General features: G+C 33.3%; 1 protein-coding gene across 1 annotated transcript in view; it reads left to right on the forward strand.

Moving 5' to 3' along the window:
- Positions 1 to 6,069: 6,069 nt before the first annotated feature.
- The window catches only part of LOC125848478 (apyrase-like), a 44,213-nt gene continuing 23,391 nt past the window's right edge, over positions 6,070 to 26,891 (forward strand). The window contains exons 1-5 of the mRNA XM_049528342.1: positions 6,070 to 6,274; positions 6,358 to 6,452; positions 6,524 to 6,738; positions 6,829 to 7,018; positions 7,406 to 7,486. Coding sequence (XP_049384299.1) covers positions 6,159 to 6,274; positions 6,358 to 6,452; positions 6,524 to 6,738; positions 6,829 to 7,018; positions 7,406 to 7,486 — 697 coding nt within the window. The 5' untranslated portion in view covers positions 6,070 to 6,158. The remainder of the gene's footprint in view (positions 6,275 to 6,357; positions 6,453 to 6,523; positions 6,739 to 6,828; positions 7,019 to 7,405; positions 7,487 to 26,891) is intronic.

Raw genomic sequence — 26,891 nt, forward strand, 5'->3', positions numbered from 1 at the left:
GAGGAGACATTCCTTACATAAAATTATGAACAAAATTAATGTTAAAAAATAGGCAAAAATTTAGGGGAAGACCAAAAGTGCACCAATATTGCAAACATGAGGGACTCTTAGTGCTCCATGTGAAAACTCAAGGATGACTTTGAGTCTTAACCCAAAGATGAGGGACTATTTTGGGCCTTCTCTCCAATTTATACCCACTAACTTATGCACTTAATATTTTATTTTAATAATAAAATGCACAATACACCAACATTCCCCCACTCATTTTAATATTAAAATAAGAGAGTTCATCAATTTAGTTGAAGGGAGACTATTATGCATAATGAAGGTGTGTTCTGCATTGAACCTTCACTTAGTAAAACAGTAACATTTACTCCAGAGTCAGTAGTGTTCTCAAACTTGAATCATGACTGATTGAGGGAAATAAAGTATAACTACTTACACACAATAATCAAGGTGTTGACATAAGTTGTTTTAGCCAGCACATTACGGTCTTGTGCTATCCCGATTTCATGAGTGTTTTTTAGAACAAGCTCATTCTCATAGAAAGCGGACTACTTTCACACTCACATAGGTGAAATCTGTCAAGGATGCTCCTATAATTTGATACCCCACACATATGAGATACAGACTTTCATTAAGAGTTCAAGACTCAACTTACACAAATCATTATAGGATAAATGCACTTACATCATAAGGATTGAATAAAATTAATATTAGTGCATTTCACAAGTCATCATATGATTCGTTCTTCCCATTGAACCTGGTTAAAGGATCTCTAGTCCCAAATTGAGTTTCCTCATATATTACTTAGAATTTATGAGCTTCAATTTCATCCCCTCGACGTGTTTCAGACTCTTTATCTTGCTAAGGCTTTAGTTCATAAATCTGCAAGATTATCACAAATTTTAACACAATAAATATTGATGGTATACCAATGATCAATATGATTTCACAATATTGTGTTTTCTTCTCATGAGTCTGAATTTACCGTTATAATAACAATTTTGTATTATACCATTATATTGGTGCTATCACAATTAATCAAAATTAAAAAAAATTAATTTCTCAAAATAAAGTGTTTGATATAGTAAAATCAATTCACTTTTTCTTGAAACTTAATCCTTTTTTTACTTCAACCTCCATAGTAGAGAAGCAAGCAATATAATTTACTTTTCTCACTTCCAACAAATAGCACCAAGTTTTTCTCTTCTGCACCAACAAAACTTTTGATTATAGCATAATATTTTTTTCTCATAAAACAAGCCACCAAATTTCGTACCAAGTAAATTTACTTGATTTGCTTATACATGTTATACTTTATACACAGTATCATATAAAGTGCAATTAGTCACATATCTCATATTTTTAATTAGGTTATCAAACTCCTTCTTTCTTTATCACACTATTTTAACAATTGAATAAAAATGAGTTGCAAGACTCACACAACCAATAAGATTGTATTTCACAATTTTTTCAACATTATGTGACTTGACAAGGAAAAATTTCATCACATCTTTTATGGTATTTTTTCATTCCAAGAATGAAATTTATCTCAACCAAAACATTTCATGTTAAATGGCTACTCAACATATTTTTCATAATTTATTTATAACTCTCATGTTAGAGTCAAAAATCATCTCATTATAGCCAAACAACATGTGATTTATTCCATAATAAATATATGCACTTGTAATACTTTTTTTTAAGAGCATTTCTCAAAGATGCAAAAATCATTTTGTTTTCATAATGATTTTTTTTCTCATTTCATGAGCCCCACTATTTTAAGTTTAAATATAATTTTTTTCATGAAAAGTAGTATCACTTTATTCATGAAAATACTTGGTAAAAAAGTTTTTTTCCTTTACCTTTTCTCCATTTGAATTGAGCAAGTAGAAAAATACATTACCGTACACCTCTTCTCTTCCATCTCTTGAAGAGAGTGACGTTGAGCGGAATTATGTTGTGATCCTTATTTTGATATCTGCACTTTTTCAAACTGTAACAAAAACATGACTCTCCTTAAAATTGCTAGTGTAATATAATATACCACAAATATAACAAAATACAATTGAAATAAAATGAACAAAAATGTATAAACAAATCTTTAGGCTGAGGCGCAGATATCTCCCTCTCTTTAAGGAGATTCAAGCCCACTGCGGCATAATCTACACCGATCCAGCAGTAATATTCTTGACTTGTCCCCTCCGGGATACAACATCCCAGTTGTACAACTCAAGCAACTCTGGATTAGTAGAAGAGTCCAAAGCTCCACATAAGAATATCTTCCTTCAACATATAAATACTCTCTTGTATATAGTGAATAAAGTTGAAGACTTAGAATATTTTCCTATGTCTCAACTCTCTCTCTCACTACTACACACTACAATATTATTTCACACTTCTCATCTTGTTTGAGATGCTTCACAAAGGAAGAAACACCACTATTTATAGGTGAAGAATTCTTCCATATAATCAATAGGTAGAATGAGGGGTGGTAATATGGGTAGATAAATGTGATAGATGTTACATGAGTTACAAGAAACTAATGGTCACAAGAGTTACAAGTAACTAATGACCATGAGAGTTACAAGAACTAATGACCATATAAGTTATAAGAACCAATAGTCATCTTCTATCCCAATTTATACACACTAACTTATGCACTTAGTATTTTATTTTAAAAATAAAATGCATAATACACCAACAAAAAATTTATTGACATTTTTGTTATAAGATAATGATGTATCCGCCGCCTTTTTTTAGGTGTTATGCTTGTTTCTTGTGACTTTCACGGATTTCGGGTCAAGGAGACCTTAGATTCAAGTTTTGATGGTTTCATTGAGTCCGGGACGTCGAATTTAGTCAATTGCATATTTGGTTTGTGTGTACGGGGTTCCGAACGAATTCCTAGGGTCTTTTTGGAGTATTTTGTGTTGGCTCATATTTTGTTGTCTGTGTTACTGGTGCCAACCCCCTGCGTTTGCGGAGGGGAGTTGTGGGGACCCCCACATTTGCGGAGGCTCAACTGCATTCGCTGGAGTCCTACCACGTTCAAGGAGGCCCTATTCATTAAATCACGCATTCATGGGTAGGGGTCCGCGTTCGCGGAGTACCCCTGGATAGAATGTCTTTCAAAATTCAAGGTTCATCCCGATTTCTCCATTTTAAGTTTTGGAAGCTTTAGGGTAACGATTTGGACAAGGTTTTTGAGAAGAAATATTTGGGTAATGATTCCTAATCTCTAATCTTCATTTACCCATTATTATTAATAAACTTAAGTGTTCAAATTAAGATTTTTGGTAGGGCTGGACAAAAATACCGAAAAACCAAAATACCGAACATAATCGAACTTTTTTGATATTTCGGTTTTTGGTTCGGTTTTCGGTATTTCAGTTCAGTTTTTGGTATGTATTTTTGTATATTTTGGTATTTCGGTTAAACCAAAATATATTATATTATAATATTTGTTAATATTATATTAATTATTAATATTATATTAATTATTAATATTAAATATTATAAAGAAAATGCAAAATTAGGTTAGGTTTTTACCTTTTCATTTTTCAACTTTTCAATGTTTCAAAATTAGCTCGTCCCTTAGCGACGCCGCACTTCCCACTTCCCTGATCCCTTACCATTCTTTAATTACTGTCGCTGACCAGCGACCACCGTGACCAACATCCGATTAGCGACCAGCGGCAACCGACCAGTCAGCATCTCAACAGTTAGTGATTTCTCATTTCAGCTACCAATGACCAGCGCCCAACGAACCGACCGGTGACCAGTCTCTGGGTATTTGATTTTTTAAACAAAAAACTGAATAACAAAAACTAAACGGAACTAACAAATAACCAAACAAAATTAACTAAAACCGAACTGAACCGAACCGAATTATTTCGGTTCAATGTTCAGTACACCTATCGCAAGAACCGGAAAAAAAATCGAAACCGAACCGAATTACCGAATGCGCAGCCCTAATTTTTTGGATAGTAATTTGGGGTTTCTTTTAGAACCCAAACACTTTATAAAATGGTGATTGTGAACTGATTTTAATTCGTTGTTGAAATATTTTTCATCAATGAGTTCCAAATGCCTTTGGTAATGTTTTCAAATAAAGATTTTCAGATTCAAACAATTATTTTGGAATTGGGTTTTTGAGTTTGATTTGACCCATTTTTCAAAGTGTATGATATGTTATTCTTATTTCTCGAATCTTATTGTGATTACTTGTTGAATTAGATTGTGACTTTGGACATTGTTCGGAAAGGAAAAGCTCAAGTCTCATATTGACTTTTGATTGAATTAAGGTATGTTATCTTCTAAACCTTGTAAAACTTGTAATATATGGTATTTCCCTTCATTGTGTGTGTTAGGGAGTAGTGGGAATTGAGGTGATGGCTTCAATTATTCCATTTGATTGATCTTAATGAATAAAAAGGGGAATAATGAAAAAGGCAACATGTTGATAATTGTGTTTTGGTGAATTGCCTTGATGTTGACCCTAATTTGTTGATTGATGAAATGCTTTGATAGCATTATAGTGAATTTGAATTGCTTGAGTTATGTATTTTCCTTATGGTGTGGAATTACTTATATACATTCATTTATTTGCACCGTGATGAGACATGTGATGACTATGCCAGAGGAAAATATTTTTAACAAATTATATTATATAAAGCCGAAGGGAAATGGTTTCGACTAGTGATTTTGTACCGAAAGTAAATGGTTCCGGCAAGTGACATTATATAAAGCCAAAGGGAAATAGTTCCAACTAGTGATATTGTGCCTAAGGGAAATGATTTCGGCAAGTGATACTATATAATGCCGATGAGAAATGACTCCGGCTAGTGATATTGTGCCGATGGAAATGGTTCAGGCAAGTGTATGACTATTGTGTTTTGATGAACTTGATACTTGAGATTGATCTACTTGATACTTGTGATTGATCTACTTGATACTTGTGATTGAACTACATGATAATTGTGATTGATCTACTTGACACTTGTGATTAACATACTTAATACTTATTGGTTATTGAACAGTGACTGTTGGACTGTGATTGCCAAGACTTGTGAACGGTGTTTTGTAAATCTGTTAGCTTGGGCTGATTTTAGGTTGTAGTTGAAGCGGCTCGGTTAGGATGAAAGGAGTACTCGTATTCTAGCTTAGTTTTGCCTTGTTTAGTAGGTTACTTGTTGAGTATCATGTTGTTTGGTACTCACTCCTTGTTTCTACGCTTGTGCAGGTTTCGAGCCCGGATCCGTGTGATTCCTCTTCTTCTATTTTCATCTGAGGATCTTCTGTGGATACTTGAGAGGTAGATGCTTGTCATCCCGACGAGCCCTCTTGTTCCTTACTTATGTTTTGTTCTATTTGGGAGACAAAGACATTGAGACTTGTATTATCTTTCAAATTCTATATTATTATACTAGTGGTTTGTACCTAGAATGACTAGGTTTTCCGCATTTATGTTGTTATTGTTTTACTTTCCACATTTCTTTTGTATTGTTAGGTTTGAGATTGACTTGTCTTGTTGGGATTAGACAAGTGTCAACATGTCTGACACCTTCAAATCCTAGGTACACTTTTATCTAATGATACTTGTAAGAATATCCCGCTTAGATGATCTAAATTCAATTTTATTGTTCCCTTTCCTTCTTCCTCCATGATCTTATTGCGTAAATAACAACTATTAAAAAATTACTCTACTGAAATTTTTTTTTGGTGGTCATTCTCACAGATATTTTGATCGAATTGGTGTAGCAAAGAAAAGTAAATGTTTCATAAGGTAAAACTAGTAACTTTCTCAATGTTTCATTGAAAATGTTTTCCACCAAACATTTTCTTTGTGAGCTGATTTAATGGGAAAGGAATGGAAACATCATGTTCTATAGCACAAATTTTCTATTGATTCACGGTTGAAAAAAACTTAATTTCTAGTAGTGAAAAGAAAAAAAAACCACTCACCTAAGTTAGCAAACCAATATATAGAATATTCAATTGGGATATCATATAGGTGACCAAAATTACATGATTTTTTAATTTCATTTATTTTTGTGTAATGCAGGTAGCCTTGAACTACCTATTAGGAAATTTGGGTAAAAAAATATGAAAGAATAGTAGCTACAATTGATCTAGGAGGTGGATCAGTGCAAATGACATATGCCATATCAAAAGGAAGTGCTTTAAAGGCTCCCAAAGTACCAAATGGAGAGCCATATGTCCTTAATAAATCTCTTTTGGGAACTAATTATGACATCTATGTTCACAGGTAACCTAGTAAATTGATATTTATAACTAGTCTTTTTTAAAAATATTTTATGTGCTGTCAAATTAATCAAAAATGTGTAACAGCTATTTAAACTATGGTCAATTGGCAGCTAGAACTGAGATTTTCAAAGCTTCTGGAAACTCATCAAGTAGTCCATGTATTTTGGGAGGTTATAATGGTAAGATTAGTGCTCTCTAATCCCTTAATTGTTAGTACAACTTTTATTAATTATGATTTGGTTAATTAAAGGTTATTACACTTACAATGGAGTGGCTTACAAAGCATCATCACCAAAACAAGGTTCAAACTTGAAGAAATGTAGGACATTAGCTAAAAAAGCACTCAAAATTAAGGGACCATGCAAGCATAAAAAGTGTACATTTGGTGGGATTTGGAATGGTGGAGGTGGACAAGGATTCAAGAATCTCTATGCTTCTTCTTTCTTCTATGACTATGCAGTTATGGTACCAACATTATTTTACTTGTCTAATTTGGTACCATTTTTTTTTTCAAAAAATAGGATTGTATTTTTTGTTAATTGTGCATTTGTACAGGTTGGTATAATTGACCCCAAAAAGCCTTCTGGAAGAGCTAAACCAATACAATACCTATATGCTGCAAAGCTTGCTTGCAACACCAAAGTGAAAGACATAAAATCAGTATTTCCTAACATTGATGAGAGAAACATACCTTTTATATGCATGGACTTGGTATATGAGTACACTTTGCTTGTTGATGGATTTGGTAAGTTAATTCTTAATTAATTTTGAATTGACAATAATTGATGTTTTGTAATGATCTTGTGTGTCCCACACTGAATGAATGGGGAGCCAGTGTATGTGGTAGCTAGGGTTTTGAGGTGTGATTTAGGCCTACACATGGTATCAGAGTTAATTCATCGCACGGGCCAATGCTCTGAGTGGTGGTTTGAACTAGAAAAGGGTGTTAGTCGTGATCAACTGGGCTTAGTCATGACCTATGAGGTAGTTGTATTCAAGTGGGGTGATTGTTATGATCCCGTGTGTAAACTTGAATAAATTTGGGTTCTTCCACCTAAATAGCTAACTTTTGAGGCGTGATCAAACTTAGGTTATGATTTTTAACGTTTCTTCTTTTACCTAAAATTGACAGGCCTGCATCCCAAACAAGAGATCACAGTGGTGGATGAAGTTAAATACAAGAATTATATTGTTGGAGCTGCTTGGCCCTTGGGTTGTGCCATTGATGTTGTTTCATCTTCCTCCTGATTTAAACATTGCCATCTTAGAATTTAATCAATAATTAATGTCTTAATTACTCTTTTTTTCGATCCATATATTCTGGTGTACCTCTTAAAAGATCATTAACCCCTAGAAAGTAAAAGGGGCGTTTGATTTGATTAAATTATCGTTGATTAAATAATAGTACCTATTAAAAATATGACAATTTGATACCTACTTGATTAAGTAAAAGACTCAAATATGATATTGAATTTTGAGAAAAGCTCATAGATGTCATCCATTAGAAGTTTGACTCATCTATGTCATTTTCGCTTGAGAAAAGGTTCATCCATGCCATTATGGATTAACGAAAAACCCATCTGATTTTGATAAACCACGTCACTCTGTATGCATGGTGAATGATGATTCAACAACCTCATTTTTTTACAAAAAAGGAAAAAAAAAAAAACAGGAAAACTTACATTTGATTTTTTCTTTTTAAAAAAAACACCCAAATTGTCAACTTGCACAATAAAAATATGAGTATTTCATGTGGGATTATAATTTGTTTTTTTTAAAGAAACAAGAATTCAAATGAGTTTTTAGAAATTTGGCTGATTTTATTTTAAAAACAAAATATAATTAATGACGTGGGTGAATCATCGTTCACCACGTGGACAAAATAGTTTTGCAAAATCAAATAAATTTACAGTTAACCCATAAATGAGCCTTTTCTAAAACGAAAACGGCATAGATGAGCCAAAGTTTTAACGAATGACATGAATGAGCATTTTCTCAAAGTTTAGGGAACCTTTCCACATCTCTTACATTGTTTTACACACATAATTGCAAGATCAATGGCCGAATTCTAAATAAAGTTGGACACTTAAACAACTTATTAGACCTCGATCTTTCCGGAAACAACTTGGTTGGATCGATTCCCAGAACAATTGGCGACTTGCAAAACCTTCAACGCTTCAACTTGAGTTACGACAAACTTAAAGGATTTACTAGAGATAATATTTGTAAATTGCGGCATTTGGGTGATATTAACTTGGGTCAAAATCAACATATAGGATCTCTTCCAAATTGTTTAGGGAATGTCACTTCTCTTATATAGATGCATATGGGTTCCAATAAATTTGAGTTCCAATATAACAACAAACTTAGAAAATCTTAAAGATTTAGTGGTTCTTGACTTATCTTCAAACAACATTGTTGGTTCTTTACCTCCTGAAATAGGAAATCTAAAGGTTGTGACACAAATGGATCTATCAATGAATCAATTCTCAAATAGAATTCCTAGAGAAATAGGAGGATTGCAAATTTTGGGCACCTTTCTTTGAGAGACAATAAATTGCAAGGATCTATACCTGACTCAATAGAAATATGGTAGGCTTGAATTTTTTAGACTTTTCTCATAATAATATATTGGAAACTATTCCCATGTCTAGGGAGAAACTTCCCTCAAGTATTTCAATGTTTATGTCAACAAATTGTATGGTAAAATACCCTCGGGTGGTTCCTTTCAAGAACCTATCGAGTTAGTTTTTAATCAACAATGAAGCATTGTGTGGTTCTTCAACCATCATGTCTTACTTCATCAAAGCATAGATCAAATATGAATCAAATGATATAGTTTTTCTTTTGCTCTGAATTGCACTTGTATTTGTTCCTAATACCCTTGTGTTTGTATGGATAAGGTACAAAAGAGGTAAAAGTGCTTCTCAACAAGCTTATTCATTATCTATCTCAACAAGAGAAAGAATTTCATACTATGAATTGCTCGAAGCAACTAATTTGCTTAGCTAGAGTAATCTGATTAGTTTTGGAAGTTTTGGCTATGTCTACAAAGGCATTCTCAGATATGTCCTATTCCAATTAAAGTGTTTAATCTGATAGGGGAAGAAACTTTTAAGAGTTACGACTCAAGCTATGATGGCCCAAGCTAATAGTGAGACCATTACTCCAGTGAACCCAAATGTGGGTACGACGGTGATAATGATGAGAGACTTTACTAGCATTAATCCTCGTAGGGTTCCATGGGTCAAAAATTGATGAGGACCCTAAATAATTTGTTGATGAGATTTATAAGATAGTGGAAATTAAGGGAGTGTCTTGTAACATCTCAGATTCGAAAAGACTGCAGGAAATTTTAATTTTTCACGGACCTAGTGCCAGTACAGACGACGCCACCTACGGCCCGTAGGAGGGACAACGGTCCACAGGTGGTGGTGTATTTGGCAAGTTCAAATTTTTTAAAAATGATTGGTTCCATTACTTTTTATACGGTTCATTAGGACGATCCGTCATTTAATGCACAAGTCGTAAATATGTCTCGTAGGTGAGTCCTAGACTTAGAGAAAATTGGAGGCCAAGATTGGGACCTACGGTCGTACGGATTCACGGGTCGTAGGTGTGGTCCGTCGTTGGGGGTCCACAATTGGTGGTCTCTGATCCCATCCACAACCAACCGGGACAGTGCGTGGTTTGACCAACGGACCGTGGGTTGGGCCGTGAGTAGGGTCGACAGTTATTTTCCTTATGGGCTTTTGGGTCTTTTCCTAATTATTCTAGCCTAATGCTATGTCAAAGATAAGGTCAATTGTGCCATTTTTGTCTCTATAAATTATTATATTACAGAAAGAACACTTTATTAGTCGATTTCAGTTCTCTAAATGGCATATCTCAATCTTGGCTTCTACTTAATTAACCATTTTTGAAATTCTTTTACCCTCACTTGTAGAAGACAAGATTGAGGTACGCCAATCAGAAGAATAAAACATTCTAATTAAGTGGTTCTATGATACAATGTTTTCTAGAGACAAAAAGGGTAAAAATTACCTTATATTTGAAGACTTTACAAGTTCATCAGGACAAACGTTTCTTGAAAGCTTCAGGATAATAACATGATTGTAAATAGATTGTGCAAGTGTTTTTGCATTATCCAAAACTTTTGGTATATAGTCTATCTTTGTTAATTGTTGTAAAAATAAGTTCTTTGCAATTAGAAGGATCTATGGTCCAAGAAACTATCCTGCATTTTTCCATTAGTTTATTGCATGATTTCATCATGCCGGAAGATGTTGAGTTTGACATTAATAGGAACACAATTTAAACTCATGAGATATACATATTGCTCTAATTAAGAAATTCCTATTGCTTAAAGAAAAGGAGTCAGATCTTGTATCAAACATCCTATTTCTAACTTTGTGTCCCATGCCACCTTGTACCCCTCCTAAAGTGGTCTCCCTCTCTAAGGCCATATTTGCAGTTGAACTTGTACTGAGTGCCACTTTTTAACCTCTGACCTTTTATATGTACATGAATATTAAAATGTGGTTGGATGTGTTGTTTTGGGGGAACTATTAGGCATTTGGATAAACCTGATTTGATGATATGTTCAAGAAGAAACAAAGCATTGTCTGGTTCAAATATACATATTGCTCAAAGAAAGGTATACCTAAATAAGCAATTGAAGTTGTGGTCCAAATAGTTGCATACTCGATATCTAACTACATAATAAAAATAGGCAAGAAACTAATAAAAAAACATAAAATAGTTTTTTGGAACACAGATGATTCCCATTGCATGGAACATATGTTACAGAAATTAACGAAGATATATTGGATACTAGAAGTTTTGAAGAAGGCAAAATCATTGGTATAATTTATTTACAGACATGCTACAGTCCTAAAGCTTCTAAGAGATGCTTGTCCCAATGACCTTGTAAAGTCTTCAAAGATAACGTCAATTGTGCAGTTTTTGTCTCTATACAATATTATATCCTAGAAAGAACACTTAATTAGGCGGCTTCAGTCCTCTAATTGGCGTACCTCAATCTTGGCTTCTATTTAATTAACCATATTTTACTTTCTTTTACCCTCACTTGTAAAAGACGGGATTTAGGTACGCCAATTAGAAGAATAAAACATCCTAATTAAGTGGTTCTATATTTCAATGTTTTCTAGAGACAAAAATGGAAAAAATTACCTTATCTTTGAAGACTTTACAACTTCATCAGGACAAACGTTTCTTAAAAGATCCAGGACAATAACGTGGTTGTAAATAGATTGTACGGGTGTATTTGCACTCTCCAAAACATTTGGTATATTGTCTATCTTTGTTAATTCTGTAAAATAAGTTTTCTTTGCAGGTAGAAGGAACTATGGTCCAAGAAACAATCCTGCAATTTTCCATTAGTTTCTTGCATGATTCCATCATGCCGGAAGATATTGAGTTTGACATTAATTAGAACACAATTTAAACTCATGATTTAGATATACCTATTACTTTGATTAAGATATTCCTATTACGTAAACAAAAGGAGTCAGATCTTGTATCAAATATCCTATTTCTAACTTTGTGTGCCATGACACCTTATCCCCCTTCTATAGTGGTCTCTCCCTCTAAGGCCATATTTTCAGTTGAATTAGTACCGAGTGCCACTTTTTAACCTCTAACCTTTTGTATGTACATGAATATTAAAATGTGTTTGGATGTGTTATTTTGGGGAAACTATTGGGCATTTGGATAAACCTGATTCGATGATATATGTTCAAGGAGAAACAAAGCATTGTTTGGTTCAAATATACCTATTGTTCAACATAAAGGGTATACCTAAATAGTCAATTGAAACTGTGGTCCAAATAGTTGCTTATTCGATATCTAACTACATGATAAAAGTAGGCAAGGAACTAACGTGAAAACACAAAATAGTTTTTGGAACGCAGATGATTCCCATTAGTTGAAACTTATGTTACAGAAATTAACGAAGATATATTGGATTGAAGAAGGCAAAAACATTGGTACAATTTATTTACAGACATGCTACAGTCCTGAAGTTTCTAAGAGATGCTTGTTCCAATGAGTTTGTAAAATCTTACAAGATAACGCCAATTGTGCAGTTTTTGTATCGATAAAATATCATATACCAGAAAGAACACTTAATTAGGCGGTTTCAGTGCTCTAATTGGCGTACCTCAATATTGAATTCTACTTAATTAACCATTTTTGACCCTCACTCGTAGAAAACAAGATTGGGGTACGCCAATAAAAAGAAGAAAAAATCATCTTAATAGAGTGGTTCTATGATACAATGTTTTCCAGAGACAGAAAGGGCAAAATTTACTCTATATTTGAAGACTTTACAAGTTCATCTGGACAAACGTTTCTTAAAAGCTTAAGGACAGTAACATGATTGTAAATAAATTGTGCGAGTAGTTCTGTATTCTCCCAAACTTTTGGTATCTAGTCTATCTTTGTTTACTGCTGTAAAATAAGTTCTATGCAATTATAAGGATCTACAGTTTAAGAAACTATCATGCATTTTTCCATTAGTTTCTTACATGATTTCATCATGCCAAAAGATATTGAGTTTGACATTATTCGACCACAGTTTAAACTCATGATTTAGATATACCTATATCACTGATTAAGATATTCCTATTGCTTAAAGAAAAGGAGTCAGATCTTTTATCAAACATCCTATTTCTAACTTTGTGTCCCATGATACCTTGTCCCCCTCCTATAGTGGTCTCCCAGGTTAAAGGTCATATTTGCAGTTGAACTAGTACTTAGTGCCACTTTTTTAACCTTTAACCTTTGATATGAACATGAATATTAAAATGTGTTTGGATGTGTTGTTTGGGGAGACTGTATAGGGCATTTGGATAAACCTGAGCATTGTCTGGTTCAAACATACATATTGCTCAACGAAAGGGGTATATCTAAATAAGCAATTGAAACTGTGGTGCTAATAGTTGCATACTCGATATCTAACTACATGATAAAAGTAGGCAAGAAACCAATGGAAAAACACAAAATAATTTTTTGGAATGCAGATGATTACCATCGCATTGAACTAATGTTACATAAATTAACTTAGATAGATTGGATACCCGAGGTTTGGAAGAAGGCAAAAACATTGGTAAAATTTATTTACAGACATGCTACAGTCCTAAAGCTTCTAAGAGGTGCTTTTTCCAATGAGCTTGTAAAGTCTTCCAAGATAACGTCAGTTGTGCAGTTTTTGTATCTATAAAATATTATATACTAGAAAGAACACTTAATTAGGCGGTTTCAGTCCTCTAATTGGTGTAGCTCAATCTTGAATTCTACTTAATTAACCATTTTTGACCCTCACTAATAGAAAACAAGATTGGGGTACGCCAATCAAAAGAATAAACACATCCTAATTAAGTGGTTCTATGATACAATATTTTCTAGAGACAAAAAGGAAAAAAATTACCTATCTTTGAAGACTTTACAAGTTCATCTGGACAAACATTTCTTAAAAGCTTCACGACAGTAACATGATTGTAAATAAATTGTACGAGTAATTTTGTATTCTCCCAAACTTTTGGTATCTAGTTTATCTTTGTTAATTGCTCTGAAATAAGTTCTATGCAATTATAAGGATGTATGGTCCAAGAAATCATGCATTTTTTCATTAGTTTCTTGCATGATTCCATCATGCCGGAAGATATTGAATTTGACATTAATTCGACCATAGTTTAAACTCATGATTTATATATACCTATTTCACTGGTTAAGATATTCGTATTGCTTAAAGGAAAGGAGTCAAATCTTTTATCAAACATCCTATTTCTAACTTTGTGTCCCATGACACCTTGTCCCCCCTCCTATAGTGGTCTCCCCCTCTAAGGTCATATTTGCAGTTGAACTAGTACTGAGTGCCACTTTTTAAACCTCTAACCTTTGGTATGTACATGAAAATTAAAATGTGTTAGGATGTTTTGTTTGGGGAGACTGTTGGGCATTTGGATAAACCTGATTTGATGATATGTTCAAGGAGAAACAAAGCATTGCTTGGTTCAAATTAACATATTGCTCAATGAAAAGGGGTATACTTAAATAAGCAATTGAAACTGTGGTCTTAATAGTTGCATACTCGATATCTAACTACATGATAAAAGTAGGCAAGAAACCAATGGAAAAACACAAAATAATTCTTTGGAATGCAGATGATTCCTATCGCATTGAACTTATGTTACAGAAATTAACATAGATATATTGGATACCAGAAATTTTAAAGAAGGCAAAAACATTTGTACAATTTATTTACTGACATGCTATAGTCCTGAAGCTTCTAAGAGATGCTTGTTCCAATGAACTTGTAAAGTCTTCCAATATAACGTCAATTGTGCAATTTTTGTATCGATAAAATATTATATACTAGAATGAACACTAAATTAGGCGGTTTCATTCCTCTAATTGGCGTACCTCAATCTTGAATCGTACTTAATTAACCATTTTTGACCCTCACTTGTAGAAAACAAGATTGGGGTACACCATTCAAAATAAAAAACACATCGCAAATAAGTGGTTCTATGATACAATGTTTTGTAGAGAAAAAAAGGGGAAAATTTACCTTATCTCTGAGGACTTTACAAGTTCATCTGCACAAACATTTCTTAAAAGCTTCACGACAGTAAAATGATTGTAAATAAATTGTGCGAGTAATTTTGTATTCTCCCACACTTTTGGTATCTAGTCTATCTTTTTTAATTGCTGTAAAATAATTTCTATACAATTATAAAGATCTACAGTTCAAGAAATTATGCATTTTTCCATAAGTTTCTTGCATGATTCCATCATGCCGAAAAATATTGAGTTTGACATTAATTTGACCACTGTTTGAACTCATGATTTAGATATACCTATAAGATATTACTATTTTTAAAGAAAGGAAGTCAGATCTTTTATCAAACATCCAATTTCTAACTTTGTGTCCCATGACACCTTGTCCCCTTCCTATAGTGGTCTCCCCCTCTAAGGTCATATTTGCAGTTGAACTAGTACCGCGTGCCACTTTTTAACCTCTAACCTTTGGAATGTACATGAATATTAAAATGTGTTTGGATGTGTTGTTTGGGGAGACTATATAGGGAATTTGGATAAACCTGATTTGATGATATGTTCAAGGAGAAACAACGCATTGTCTGGTTGAAATATACATATTGCTCAACGAAAAGGGGTATATCCAAATAAGAAATTGAAACTGTGGTACTAATAGTTGCATACTCAATATCTAACTACATGATAAAACTAGGCAAGAAATCAATGGAAAAACACAAAATAATTTTTTGGAATGCAGATGATTCCCATCGCATTGTACTTATGTTACATAAATTAACATAGATAGATTGGATACCCGAAGTTTTGAAGAAGGCAAAAACATTGGTACAATTTATGTATAGTTACAATCCAAAAGCTTCTATGAGATACTTTTTCCAATGAGCTTGCAAAGACTTTCAAGACAACATCAATTGTGCAATTTTTGTATCGATAAAATATTATATACTAGAATGAACATTTAATTAGGCAGTTTCAGTCCTCTAATTGGTGTACCTCAATCTTGAATTCTACTTAATTAACCATTTTTGACCCGCACTTGTAGAAAACAAGATTGGGGTACGCCAATCCGAAGAAAAAAAAACATCCTAATTAAGTGGTACTATGAAACAATGTTTTCTAGAAACAAAAAGGGCAAAAATTACCATATCTTTGAACACTTTACAAGTTCATCCGGACAAACGTTTCTTAAAAGCTTCAGGATAGTAACATGATTGTAAATAAATTGTGCGAGTAATTTTGTATTCTCCCAAACTTTTAGTATCTAGTCTATCTTTGTTAATTGCTGTAAAATAAGCTCTATGCAATTATAAGGATTTAGAGTCGAAGAAACTATCATGGATTTTTTCCATTAGTTTCTTGCATGATTCCATCATGCCGAAAGTAATTGAGTTTGATATTAATTCAACCACAATTTAAACTCATGATTTAGATATACTTATTTCACTGATTACGATATTCCTATTTCTTAAAGAAAATGAGTCAGATCTTTTATTAAAGGGGTATATCTAAAAAAGCAATTGAAACTGTGGTCCTAATAGTTGCATACACGATATCTAACTACATGATAAAAGTAGGCAAGAAACCAATGGAAAAATACAAAATAATTTTTTGGAATGTAGATGATTCCCATCGCATTGAGCTTATGTTACAGAAATTAACATAGATAGATCGGATACCAGAAGTTTTGAAGAAGGCAAAAACATTGGTACAATTTAATTACAGACATGCTACAGTCCTAAAGCTTCTAAGAGATACTTGTTCCAATGAACTTGTAAATTCTTCCAAGATAACGTCAATTGTGCAGTTGTTGTATCGGTAAAATATTATATACTAAAATGAACACTTAATTAGGCGGTTTCAGTCCTCAAATTGGGGTACTTCAATCTTGAATTCTACTTAATTAACCATTTTTGACCCTCACTTGTAGAAAACAAGAATGGGGTACGCCAATAAAAAAAAATCATAATTAAGTGGTTCTACGATACAATGTTTTCTACAGACAAATGGGACAAACTTTACCTTATCTTTGAAGACTTTACAAGTTAATCTGGACAAACGTTTATTAAAAGCATTAGGACAGTAACATGATTGTAAATAAATTGTGCAAATAATTTTGTATTCTCCCAAACTTTTGGTATCTAGTCTATCTTTGTTAATTGTTGTAAAAAAGTTCTATGCAATTATAAGGATCTACGGTCCAAGAAATTATCATGCATTTTTCCATTAGTTTCTAGCATGATTCCATCATGCCGAAAGATTTTGAGTCTGACATTAATTCAACCACATTTTAAACTCATTATTTAGATATACCTATTTCATTGATTAAGATATTCATATTGCTTAAAGAAAAGGAGTCAGATCTTTTATCAAACATCCTATTTCGAACTTTGTGTCTCATGACCCCTTGTCACCCTCCTGTAGTGGTCTCCCCCTCTAAGGTCATATTTGCAGTTGAACTAGTACCGAGTGCCACTTTTTTAACCTCTAACCTTTGGAATGTACATGAATATTAAAATGTGTTTGGATGTTTTTTTTAGGAGACTATTGGGTATTTGGATAAACCTAATTTGATGATATGTTCAAGGAGAAACAAAGCATTGTCTGAATCAAATATACATATTGCCTAACGAAAAAGGGGTATATCTAAATAAGCAATTGAAAATGTGGTCCTTATATTGGCATACTCGATGTCTAACAACATGATAAAAGTAGGAAAGAAAGAAATGGAAAAACACAAAATAATATTTTGGAATGCAGATGATTCCCACCGCATTGAACTTATGTTACAGAAATTAACATCGTAGATTAGATACCAGAAATTTTGAAGAAGGCAAAAACATTGGTACAATTTATTTACAGACATGCTACAGTCCTAAAGCTTTTAAGAGATGCTTGTTCCAATGAGCTTGTAAAGTCTTCCAAGATAACGTCAATTGTGCAGTTTTTGTATCGATAAAATATTTTATACTAGAAAGAACACTTAATTAGGCGGTTTTTGTCCTCTAATTGGTGTATCTCAATCTTGAATTCTACTTAATTAACCATTTTTTACCCTCACTTTTAGAAAACAAGATTGGGGTACACCAATCAAAAGAAAAAAAAAATCCTAATTAAGTGGTTCTATGATACAATGTTTTCTTGAGACAAAAAGGGAAAAATTTACCTTATCTTTGAAGACTTTACAAGTTCATCCGGACAAACGTTTCTTAAAACCTTCAGGACAGTAACATGATTGTAAATAGATTGTGCGAGTAATTTTGTATTCTCCTAAACTTTTGGTATCTAGTCTATCTTTTTTTAATTGCTGTAAAATAAGTTCTATGCAATTGTAAGGATCTACGGTTCAAGAAATTATCATGCATTTTTCCATTAGTTTCTTGCATGATTCCATCATGCCGGAAGATATTGAGTTTGACATTGATTCGACCACAATTTAAACTCATGATTTAGATATACTTATTTCACTGATTAAGATATTTCTATTGCTTAATGAAAATGTAACATCCCGTAACTAGAAAGAGTTAGAATTAGAAAGAGTCATTTTTGGAAAGAATGAAAATCTGGAAATTTGACAAAATTAAGTTTAAGTATGAGTTTTGGGTCAACTTCAAACGACTATAACTCCTAACTCAGGATGTGTTAGGGGTGCTAAAAGATACAGTAGGAAAGATCTTTGAATTTTCTTTCCAAATCCTCCGAGTTTACTGAATTCTGAGTTCGTATGAGTGAGATATGTCCATTTGAAGTTGGGTTGTCTAGATAAGGAAAGTCAAAACCGGATTTTATAAGGGCAGTATGGTCTTTTCACCGCCCAACTAATTAGTTTCATTTTTGGTAATTTAGTTGGGGACTAAACTGATTGGATTCAGTTTACGCTTTTGAAAAACAAGTTAGGGTTTTGAGAGAAGAGAAAAGAAGAGGAGAAAAGAGAAGGAGAAGGAAGGAAATAGTCAAGTTCTTGAAGAATTGCTTGTGGATTTCGTCAAGGGGTAATCCCTACGAGGTATGTGAGATCACATAGAGTTGGGTTAGTTCACCCACACGCCAGTCATGATTTATTCAGCGAAATTATGTTCTTGAAAGCATTGAAATTGAGTTCTGATGGATTTGTTTGAAGTTTCTATTGGGTTCTTGATTGTGGAAGTTGTTGAGGAGTTCTTGAGTTTAATTCCTGAAATTAGATGTTGTTTTGGGTAGATTCTTGCATATTTTGGTTATGTAGTCGAATCTAAGTGTTTGGGGAAAGACCCAATTGAGTTTAGACTTAAAAAACGACCAAGGAAATTCGTCAAAATCTGGGGAATGGGGGTGGGGCGCCACGCCAGCCAACGCGCCCCAAGGAGGCATTTGCAGTTTGACCTCTGGGGTGCCGCGCCAGCCAGTGCGCCCCAAGTTAGGCTCTAAAGTTTTTCTCCTGGCGCCCCGTGCCACTCAGAGCGCCAGGGACGCCAGGTCTTTTACTTCTTTCACATTCTTTCTGTACTAGTTCCCTTGAAGCGTACCTATGTTTCTTAGTTGACTCCTACACTCTAAGGTATGTCTAAACATCATGAAATCATCAATAATATGAGATCATGAGCCTTGAATCCATAATTAAATTCAAAGAAAGTTAAGAGTCAAGTCAAGAGAAGTTCTTAGAGTTTTCCAAAAGTCTTTTTCAAACGTTTTAACTTTGTTTTAAGACTTAAAGTTCAAGTTGAGTAAAGAACAAGGAGTAAGGATTGAAGTTCATTTCTTCAAAAGAGTATATCCGGACTATGTATTCCCAAAGAGTAAAATGTTTTCACATTTAAACAAGAAAAAGAAACCTTGATTTCCAAAGAGCCTTTGAGCTAGTTTTCAGAAAAGAGTAAATGCTTTCATAATTAAGCAAGAGAGGAAACTTTGATTTCCAAGATAGCTCTTGAGCTAAGTTTTTGAGCAATTATCTTAAATCATAGAAAGAAGTATGTTTTTAAACATAAAACCTAGTAATATATTTTGGGAGTATTATTGAGCATTGATTTGGGGGAGAGTTCGGACAACTCCCAGCCTACATAAGTATTTTGTATTTTTATATACATTTCAGACTTTATATTGTATCTTTGCATACATACAATTATTATGGTATTTCTAAATACACAGAGTTGATATCCATATTTTATAAGGTATTCTTTATATTGCATTTACATTACTGCTTGATATTGAAATGAGTTCAGTTAATGTGAGTTGAGTTGAGCCAGGTCAGTTCTTTCAGTTCCTTTCAAGCGTATGTCTTGTTTTAGAATTCCCCTCGTATACTCGTACATTCAATTTACTGATGCCATTTGGCCTGCATTTTTTAATGTTGCAGATACATGTAATCAGGATCAACATTCAACGCATTGTTGATTCTAGTTGAGCTCCAGAGTTGTTGGTGATCCTCCTTGCTTCCGGAAGATCCTTTTTTATTGCTTTCAGTAGTTAGTTCATTAGGATGTCTTGGGTCTTGTCCCGACATCCATCTCAGTTATTATAGGTTTCATAGATAGTTAGACAATTAGATATATGTTCTTTAGTCTTGTATTTCAGATGTTTTGCTATGATACTTGAATAGGCATCTTGGCTAGTTTGAATGTTTTCTTTAAAGACATTCTAAGTTTATTTCATAAGTTCCTTATATGAGACTATTTCTTATGTTTAAGTCTTTCGCTGAGTAAGTAAGTCAGGACAAGAGTTCTCTTGGGGCCAACAATGGTTCTCGAGTGCCAGTCCCACCCAAGGTGTAGGCTCGGGGTGTGACAGAAAAGGAGTCAGATCTTTTATCAAACATCCGTTATCTAACTTTGTATCCCATGACACCTTGTCCCCCCTCTTATAGTGGTCTCCTCCTCTAAGGTCATATTTGTAGTTAAACTAGTACCGAGAGCCACTTTTTTAATCTCTAACTTTTGATATGTACATGATAATTAAAATGTGTTTGGATGTGTTATTTGGGGAGACTATTGGGCATTTGGATAAACCTGATTTGATGATATGTTCAAGGAGAAACAAAGCATTGTCTAGTTTAAATATACATATTGCTCAACGAAAATGGGTATATCTAAATAAGCAATTCAAACTATGGTCCTAATAGTTACATACTCGATATCTAACTACATGATAAAAGTAAGCAAGAAACCAATGGAAAAACACAAAATATTTTTTTGGAATTGCAGATGATTCCCATCGCATTGAACTTATGTTACAAAAATTAACATCGATAGATTGGATACCAGAAGTTTTGAAGAAGGCAAAAACATTGGTACAATTAATTTACAGACATGCTATAGTCCTAAAGCTTCTAAGAGATGCTTGTTCCAATGAGCTTGTAAAGTATTACAAGATAACGTCAATTGTACAGTTTTTGTACAATAAAATATTATATACTAGAATGAACACTTAATTAGGCTTTTTCAGTCCTCTAATTGGTGTACCTCAATCATGAATTCTACTTAATTAACAATTTTTGACCCTCACTTGGAGAAAACAAGATTGGGATACGCCAATCAAAATATAAAAACACATCCTAATTAAGTGGTTCTATGATACAATGTTTTCTAGAGACAAAAAGGGAAAAAATTACCTTAGCTTTGAAGACTTTACAAGTTCATCCGGACAAACGTTTCATAAAAGCTTCAGGACAGTAACATGATTGTAAATAAATTGTACGAGTAATTTTGTAGTCTCCCAAACTTTTGGTATGTAGTCTATCTTTGTTAATTGCTGTAAAATTAGTTCTATGCAATTATAAGGAAATACGGTCCAAGAAACTATCATGGATTTTTTCCATTAGTTTCTTGCATGATTCCATCATGCCGAAAGATATTGAGTTTGACATTAATTCTACCACACATGATTTAGATATACCAATTTCATTGATTATTATATTCCTATTTCTTAAAGAAAAGGAGTCAGATCTTTTATCAAACATCCTATTTCTAACTTTGTGTCCCATGACACCTTGTCCCCCTCCTATAGTGGTCTCCCCCTCTAAGGTCATATTTGCAGTTAAACTAGTACCGAGTGCCACTTTTTTAACCTCTAACCTTTGGTATGTACATGATTATTAAAATGTGTTTGGATGTGTTGTTTGGGGAGACTATTGGGCATTTGGATAAACCTGATTTGATGATATGTTCAAGGAGAAACAAAGCATTGCTTGGTTCAAATTAACATATTGCTCAACGAAAATGGGTATACTTAAATAAGCAATTGAAACTGTGGTCCTAATAGTTGCATACTCGATATCTAACTACGTGATAAAAGTAGGCAAGAAACCAATGGAAAAACACAAAATAATTCTTTGGAATGCAGATGATTCCTATCGCATTGAACTTATGTTACAGAAATTAACATAGATATATTGGATACCAAAAATTTTGAAGAAGGCAAAAACATTTGTACAATTTATTTACAGATATTCTACAGTCCTAAAGCTTCTAAGAGATGTTTGTTCAAATGAGCTTGTAAAGTCTACCAAGATAACGTCAATTATGTAGTTTTCATATCGATAAAATATTATATACTAGAAAGAACACTTAATTAGGCGGTTTCAGTCCTCTAATTGGTATACCTCAATCTTGAATTCTACTTAATTAACTATTTTTTACCCTCATTTGTAGAAAACAAGAATAAGCTACGCCAATCAAAAGAAAAAATAAATCCTAATAAAGTGGTTCTAAGATACAACGTTTTCTAGAGACAAAAAGGGTAAAATTTACCTTATCTTTGAAGACTTTACAAGTTCATCCGGACAAACTTTTCTTAAAAGCCTCAGGACAGTAACATGATTGTAAATAAATTGTGCGAGTAATTTTGTATTCTCCCAAACTTTTGGTATCTAGTCTATCTTTATTAATTGCTATAAAATAAGTTATATGCAATTATGAGGATCTACGGTCCAAGAAACTATCATGCATTATTCCATTAGTTTCTTGTATGATTCCATCATGCCAGAAGACATGGAGTTTGACATTAATTCGACCACAGTTTAAACTCATGATTTAGATATACTTATTTCACTTATAAAGATATTCTTATTGCTTAAAGAAAAGGGGTCAGATCTTTTGTCAAACATCCTATTTCTAACTTTGTGTCCCATGTCACCTTGTCCCTCTCCTATAGTGGTCTCCCCCTCTAAGGTCATATTTGCAGTTGAACTAGTACTGAATTCCATTTATTTAACCACTAACCTTTAATATGTACATGATTATTAAAATGTGTTTTGGATGAGTTGTTTGGGGAGACTATTGGTCATTTGGATAAACCTAATTTGATGATATGCTCAAGGAGAAACAAAGCATTGTCTGGTTTAAATATTCATATTGCTCAACGAAAATGGGTATATCTAAATAAGCAATTGAAACTGTGGTCCTAATAGTTGTATACTCGATATCTAACTACATAATAAAAGTAGGCAAGAAACCAATGGAAAAACACAAAAAAAAAATTGGAATGCAAATGATTCCCATCGCATTGAACTTATGTTACAGAAATTAACATAGATAGATTGGATATCATAAGTTTTGAAGAAGGCAAAAACATTGGTACAATTTATTTACAGACATGCTACAGTCCTAAAGCGTCTAAGAGATGCTTGTTCCAATGAGCTTGTAAAGTCTTCCAAGATACCGTCAATTGTGCAGTTTTTGTATCAATAAAATATTATATACTAGAATGAACACTTAATTAGGCGGTTTTAGTCCTCTAATTGGTGTACCTCAATCTTGAATTCTACTTAATTAATCATTTTTGACCCTTACTTGTAGAAAACAAGAATGGGGTACTCCAATCAAAAGAAAATAAAACATCCCAATTAAGTGGTTATATGATACAATGTTTTCTAGTGACAAAAAGGGCAAATTTTTTCTCAAAAGCTTGAAGACAATAACATGATTGTAAATAAATTGTACGAGTAATTTTGTATTCTCCCAAACATTCGGTATCTAGTCTCTCTTTGTTAATTGCTGTAAAATAGGTTCTATGCAATTATAAGGAAATACGATCCAAGAAACTATCATGCATTTTTTCCATTAGTTTCTTGCATGATTCCCTCATGCCGAAAGATATTGAGTTTGACATTAATTCGACCACACATGATTTAGATATACCTATTTCACTGATTAAGATATTCATAATGCTTAAATAAAAGGAGTCAGATCTTTTATCAAACATCCTATTTCTAACTTTGTGTCCCATGACACCTTGTCCCCCTCCTATAGTGGTCTCCCCCTCTAAGGTCATATTTGCAGTTAAACTAGTACCGAGTGCCACTTTTTTAACCTCTAACCTTTGGTATGTACATGATTATTAAAATGTGTTTGGATGTGTTGTTTAGGGAGACTATTGGGCATTTGGATAAACATGATTTGATGATATGTTCAAGGAGAAACAAAGCATTTTATGGTTCAAATATACATATTTCTCAATGAAAAGAGGTATATCTAGATAAGCAATTGAAATTGTGGTCCTAATAGTTGCATACTCGATATCTAACTACATGATAAAAGTAGGCAGAAAAAAAATGAAAAAACACAAAACTATTTGTTGGAATGCAGATGGTTCCTGTCGCGTTGAACTTATGTTACATAAATTAACATAAATATATTGGATACCGGAAGTTTTGAAGAAGGCAAAAGCATTGGTTCAATTTATTTACATACATGCTACAGTCCTAAAGCTTCTCAGAGATGCTTGTTTCAATGAGCTTGTAAAGTCTTCCAAGATAACGTCAATTGTGCAGTTTTTGTATAGATAAAATATTATATACTAGAGAGAACACTTAATTAGGTGGTTTCAGTCCTCTAATTGGAGTACCTCAATCTTGAATTCTACTTAATTAACCATTTTTTACCCTCACTTGTAGAAAACAAGATTGAGGTATGCCAATCAAAAGAATGAAAACATTCTACTTAAGTGGTTCTATGATACAACGTTTTCTAGAGACAAAAAGGGCAAGATTTACCTTATATTTGAAGACTTTACAAGTTCATCCGAACAAACGTTTCTTAAAAGCTTCAGGACAGTAACATGTTTGTAAATAAATTGTGCGAGTAACTTTGTATTCTCCCAAACTTTTGGTATCTAGTCTATCTTTGTTACTATCTGTAAAATAAGTTCTATGCAATTATAAGGATCTATGGTCCAAGAAACTATCATGTATTTTTCTGTTAGTTTCTTGCATGATTCCATCATGCCGAAATATATTGAATTTGACTTTAATTCGACCACAGTTTAAACTCATGATTTAGATATACCTATTTCACTGAATAAGATATTCGTATTTCTTAAAGAAAAGGAGTCAGATCTTTTATCAAACATCCTATTTCTAACTTTGTGTCCCATGACACCTTGTCCACCTCCTATAGTGGTCTCCCCCTCTAAGGTCATATTTGCAGTTGAACTAGTACCGAGTGCCACTTTTTTAACCTCTAACCTTTGGTATGCACACGAATATTAAAATGTGTTTGGATGTGTTGTTGGGGAGACTATTGGACATTTGGATAAACCCTATTTTATGATATGTTCAAGGAGAAACAAAACATTGTCTGGTTCAAATATACATATTGCTCAACGAAAAGGGGTATATCTAAATAAACAATTCAAACTGTGGTCCTAATAGTTGCATTCTCGATATCTAACTACATGATAAAAGTAGGCATGAAACCAATGGAAAAATACAAAATATTTTTTTGGAATTTAGATGATTCGCATCACATTGAACTTATGTTACATATATTAACATAGATAGATTGGATACCAGAAGTTTTGAAGAAGGCAAAAACATTGGTACAATTTATTTAGAGACATGCTACAGTCCTAAAGCTTCTAAGAGATGCTTTTCCCAATGAGCTTGTAAAGTATTCAAAGATAACGTCAATTGTGCAGTTTTTGTCTGTATGAAATATTATATCCTATAAAGAACACTTAATTAGGCGGTTTCAGTCCTCTAATTGGCGTACCTTAATCTTGGCTTCTATTTAATTAACCATTTCTTACTTTCGTTTCTCACTTGTAGAAGAGAGGATTGGGGTACGCCAATCAGAAGAATAAGGCATCCTAATTAAGTGGTTCTATGACACAATGTTTTCTAGAGATAAAAAAGGGTAAATATTTACCCTATCTTTAAGAGTTTACAAGTTCATCGGGACAAACGTTTCTCAAAAACTTCAGAACAATAACATGGTTGTAAATAAATTGTGTGAGTATTTTTGCGTTCTCTGAAACTTTTGGTATCTAGTGTATCTTTGTTAATTGCTGGAAAATAAGTTCCATGAAATAAGAAGGATCTACGGTCCAAGAAACTATCCTGCATTTTTCCATTAGGTTCTTGCATGATTCCATCATGCAAGAAGATATCGAGTTTGACACCAATTGATTAAGATAAGCCTATTTCTCAAAGAAAAGGAGTCAGATTTTGTACCAAACATCCTATTTCTATATTTGTGTCGTGTGACACCTTGTGTCCATCTTGTAGAGCTTTTGCCTTGTCCATTTTCTCTGTGTCTATTCCACAGGATTGGAGGGAAGCTTTCAAATATCCTAAGTGGAAATAAGATATGCTTAAAGAAATGAAGTCTCTAGCAAAAATAAGACTTGTGAATTAGGCATTCCTTCACTAGAAAAGAAATTGGTCGGCTGCAAGTTGGTAGTCATAGTGAAACATAAAGAGAATGGTTCGATTGAAAGGTTCAAGGTCAACCTTGTAGATAAGGGACTCACTTAAACATATTAAATGGTTTATCAAGAGAGATTTGGAGTTATCTTGTGCAGTCAAGGCTCTAGCAAAAATAAGACTTGGGAATTAGTCGTTTCTTAACCACAAAAGAAATTGGCCGGCTGCAAGTTGGTATTCATAGTGAAACATAAGGCTAATGGTTCGATTGAAAGGTTCAAGGTCAGCCTCGTAGATAAGGGATTCACTTAAACGTATTAAATTGATTATCAAGAGAGATTTGGAGTTATTTTGTGCAGTCAATCTTGATTGTGAATTGCAATAGTTTGAAGTAAAAAAGTCATTCTTACATGGTGACTTGGAA

Source organism: Solanum stenotomum, chromosome 12 (genome assembly GCF_019186545.1).
Source record: "Solanum stenotomum isolate F172 chromosome 12, ASM1918654v1, whole genome shotgun sequence".
Classification (NCBI taxonomy): Eukaryota; Viridiplantae; Streptophyta; class Magnoliopsida; order Solanales; family Solanaceae; genus Solanum; species Solanum stenotomum.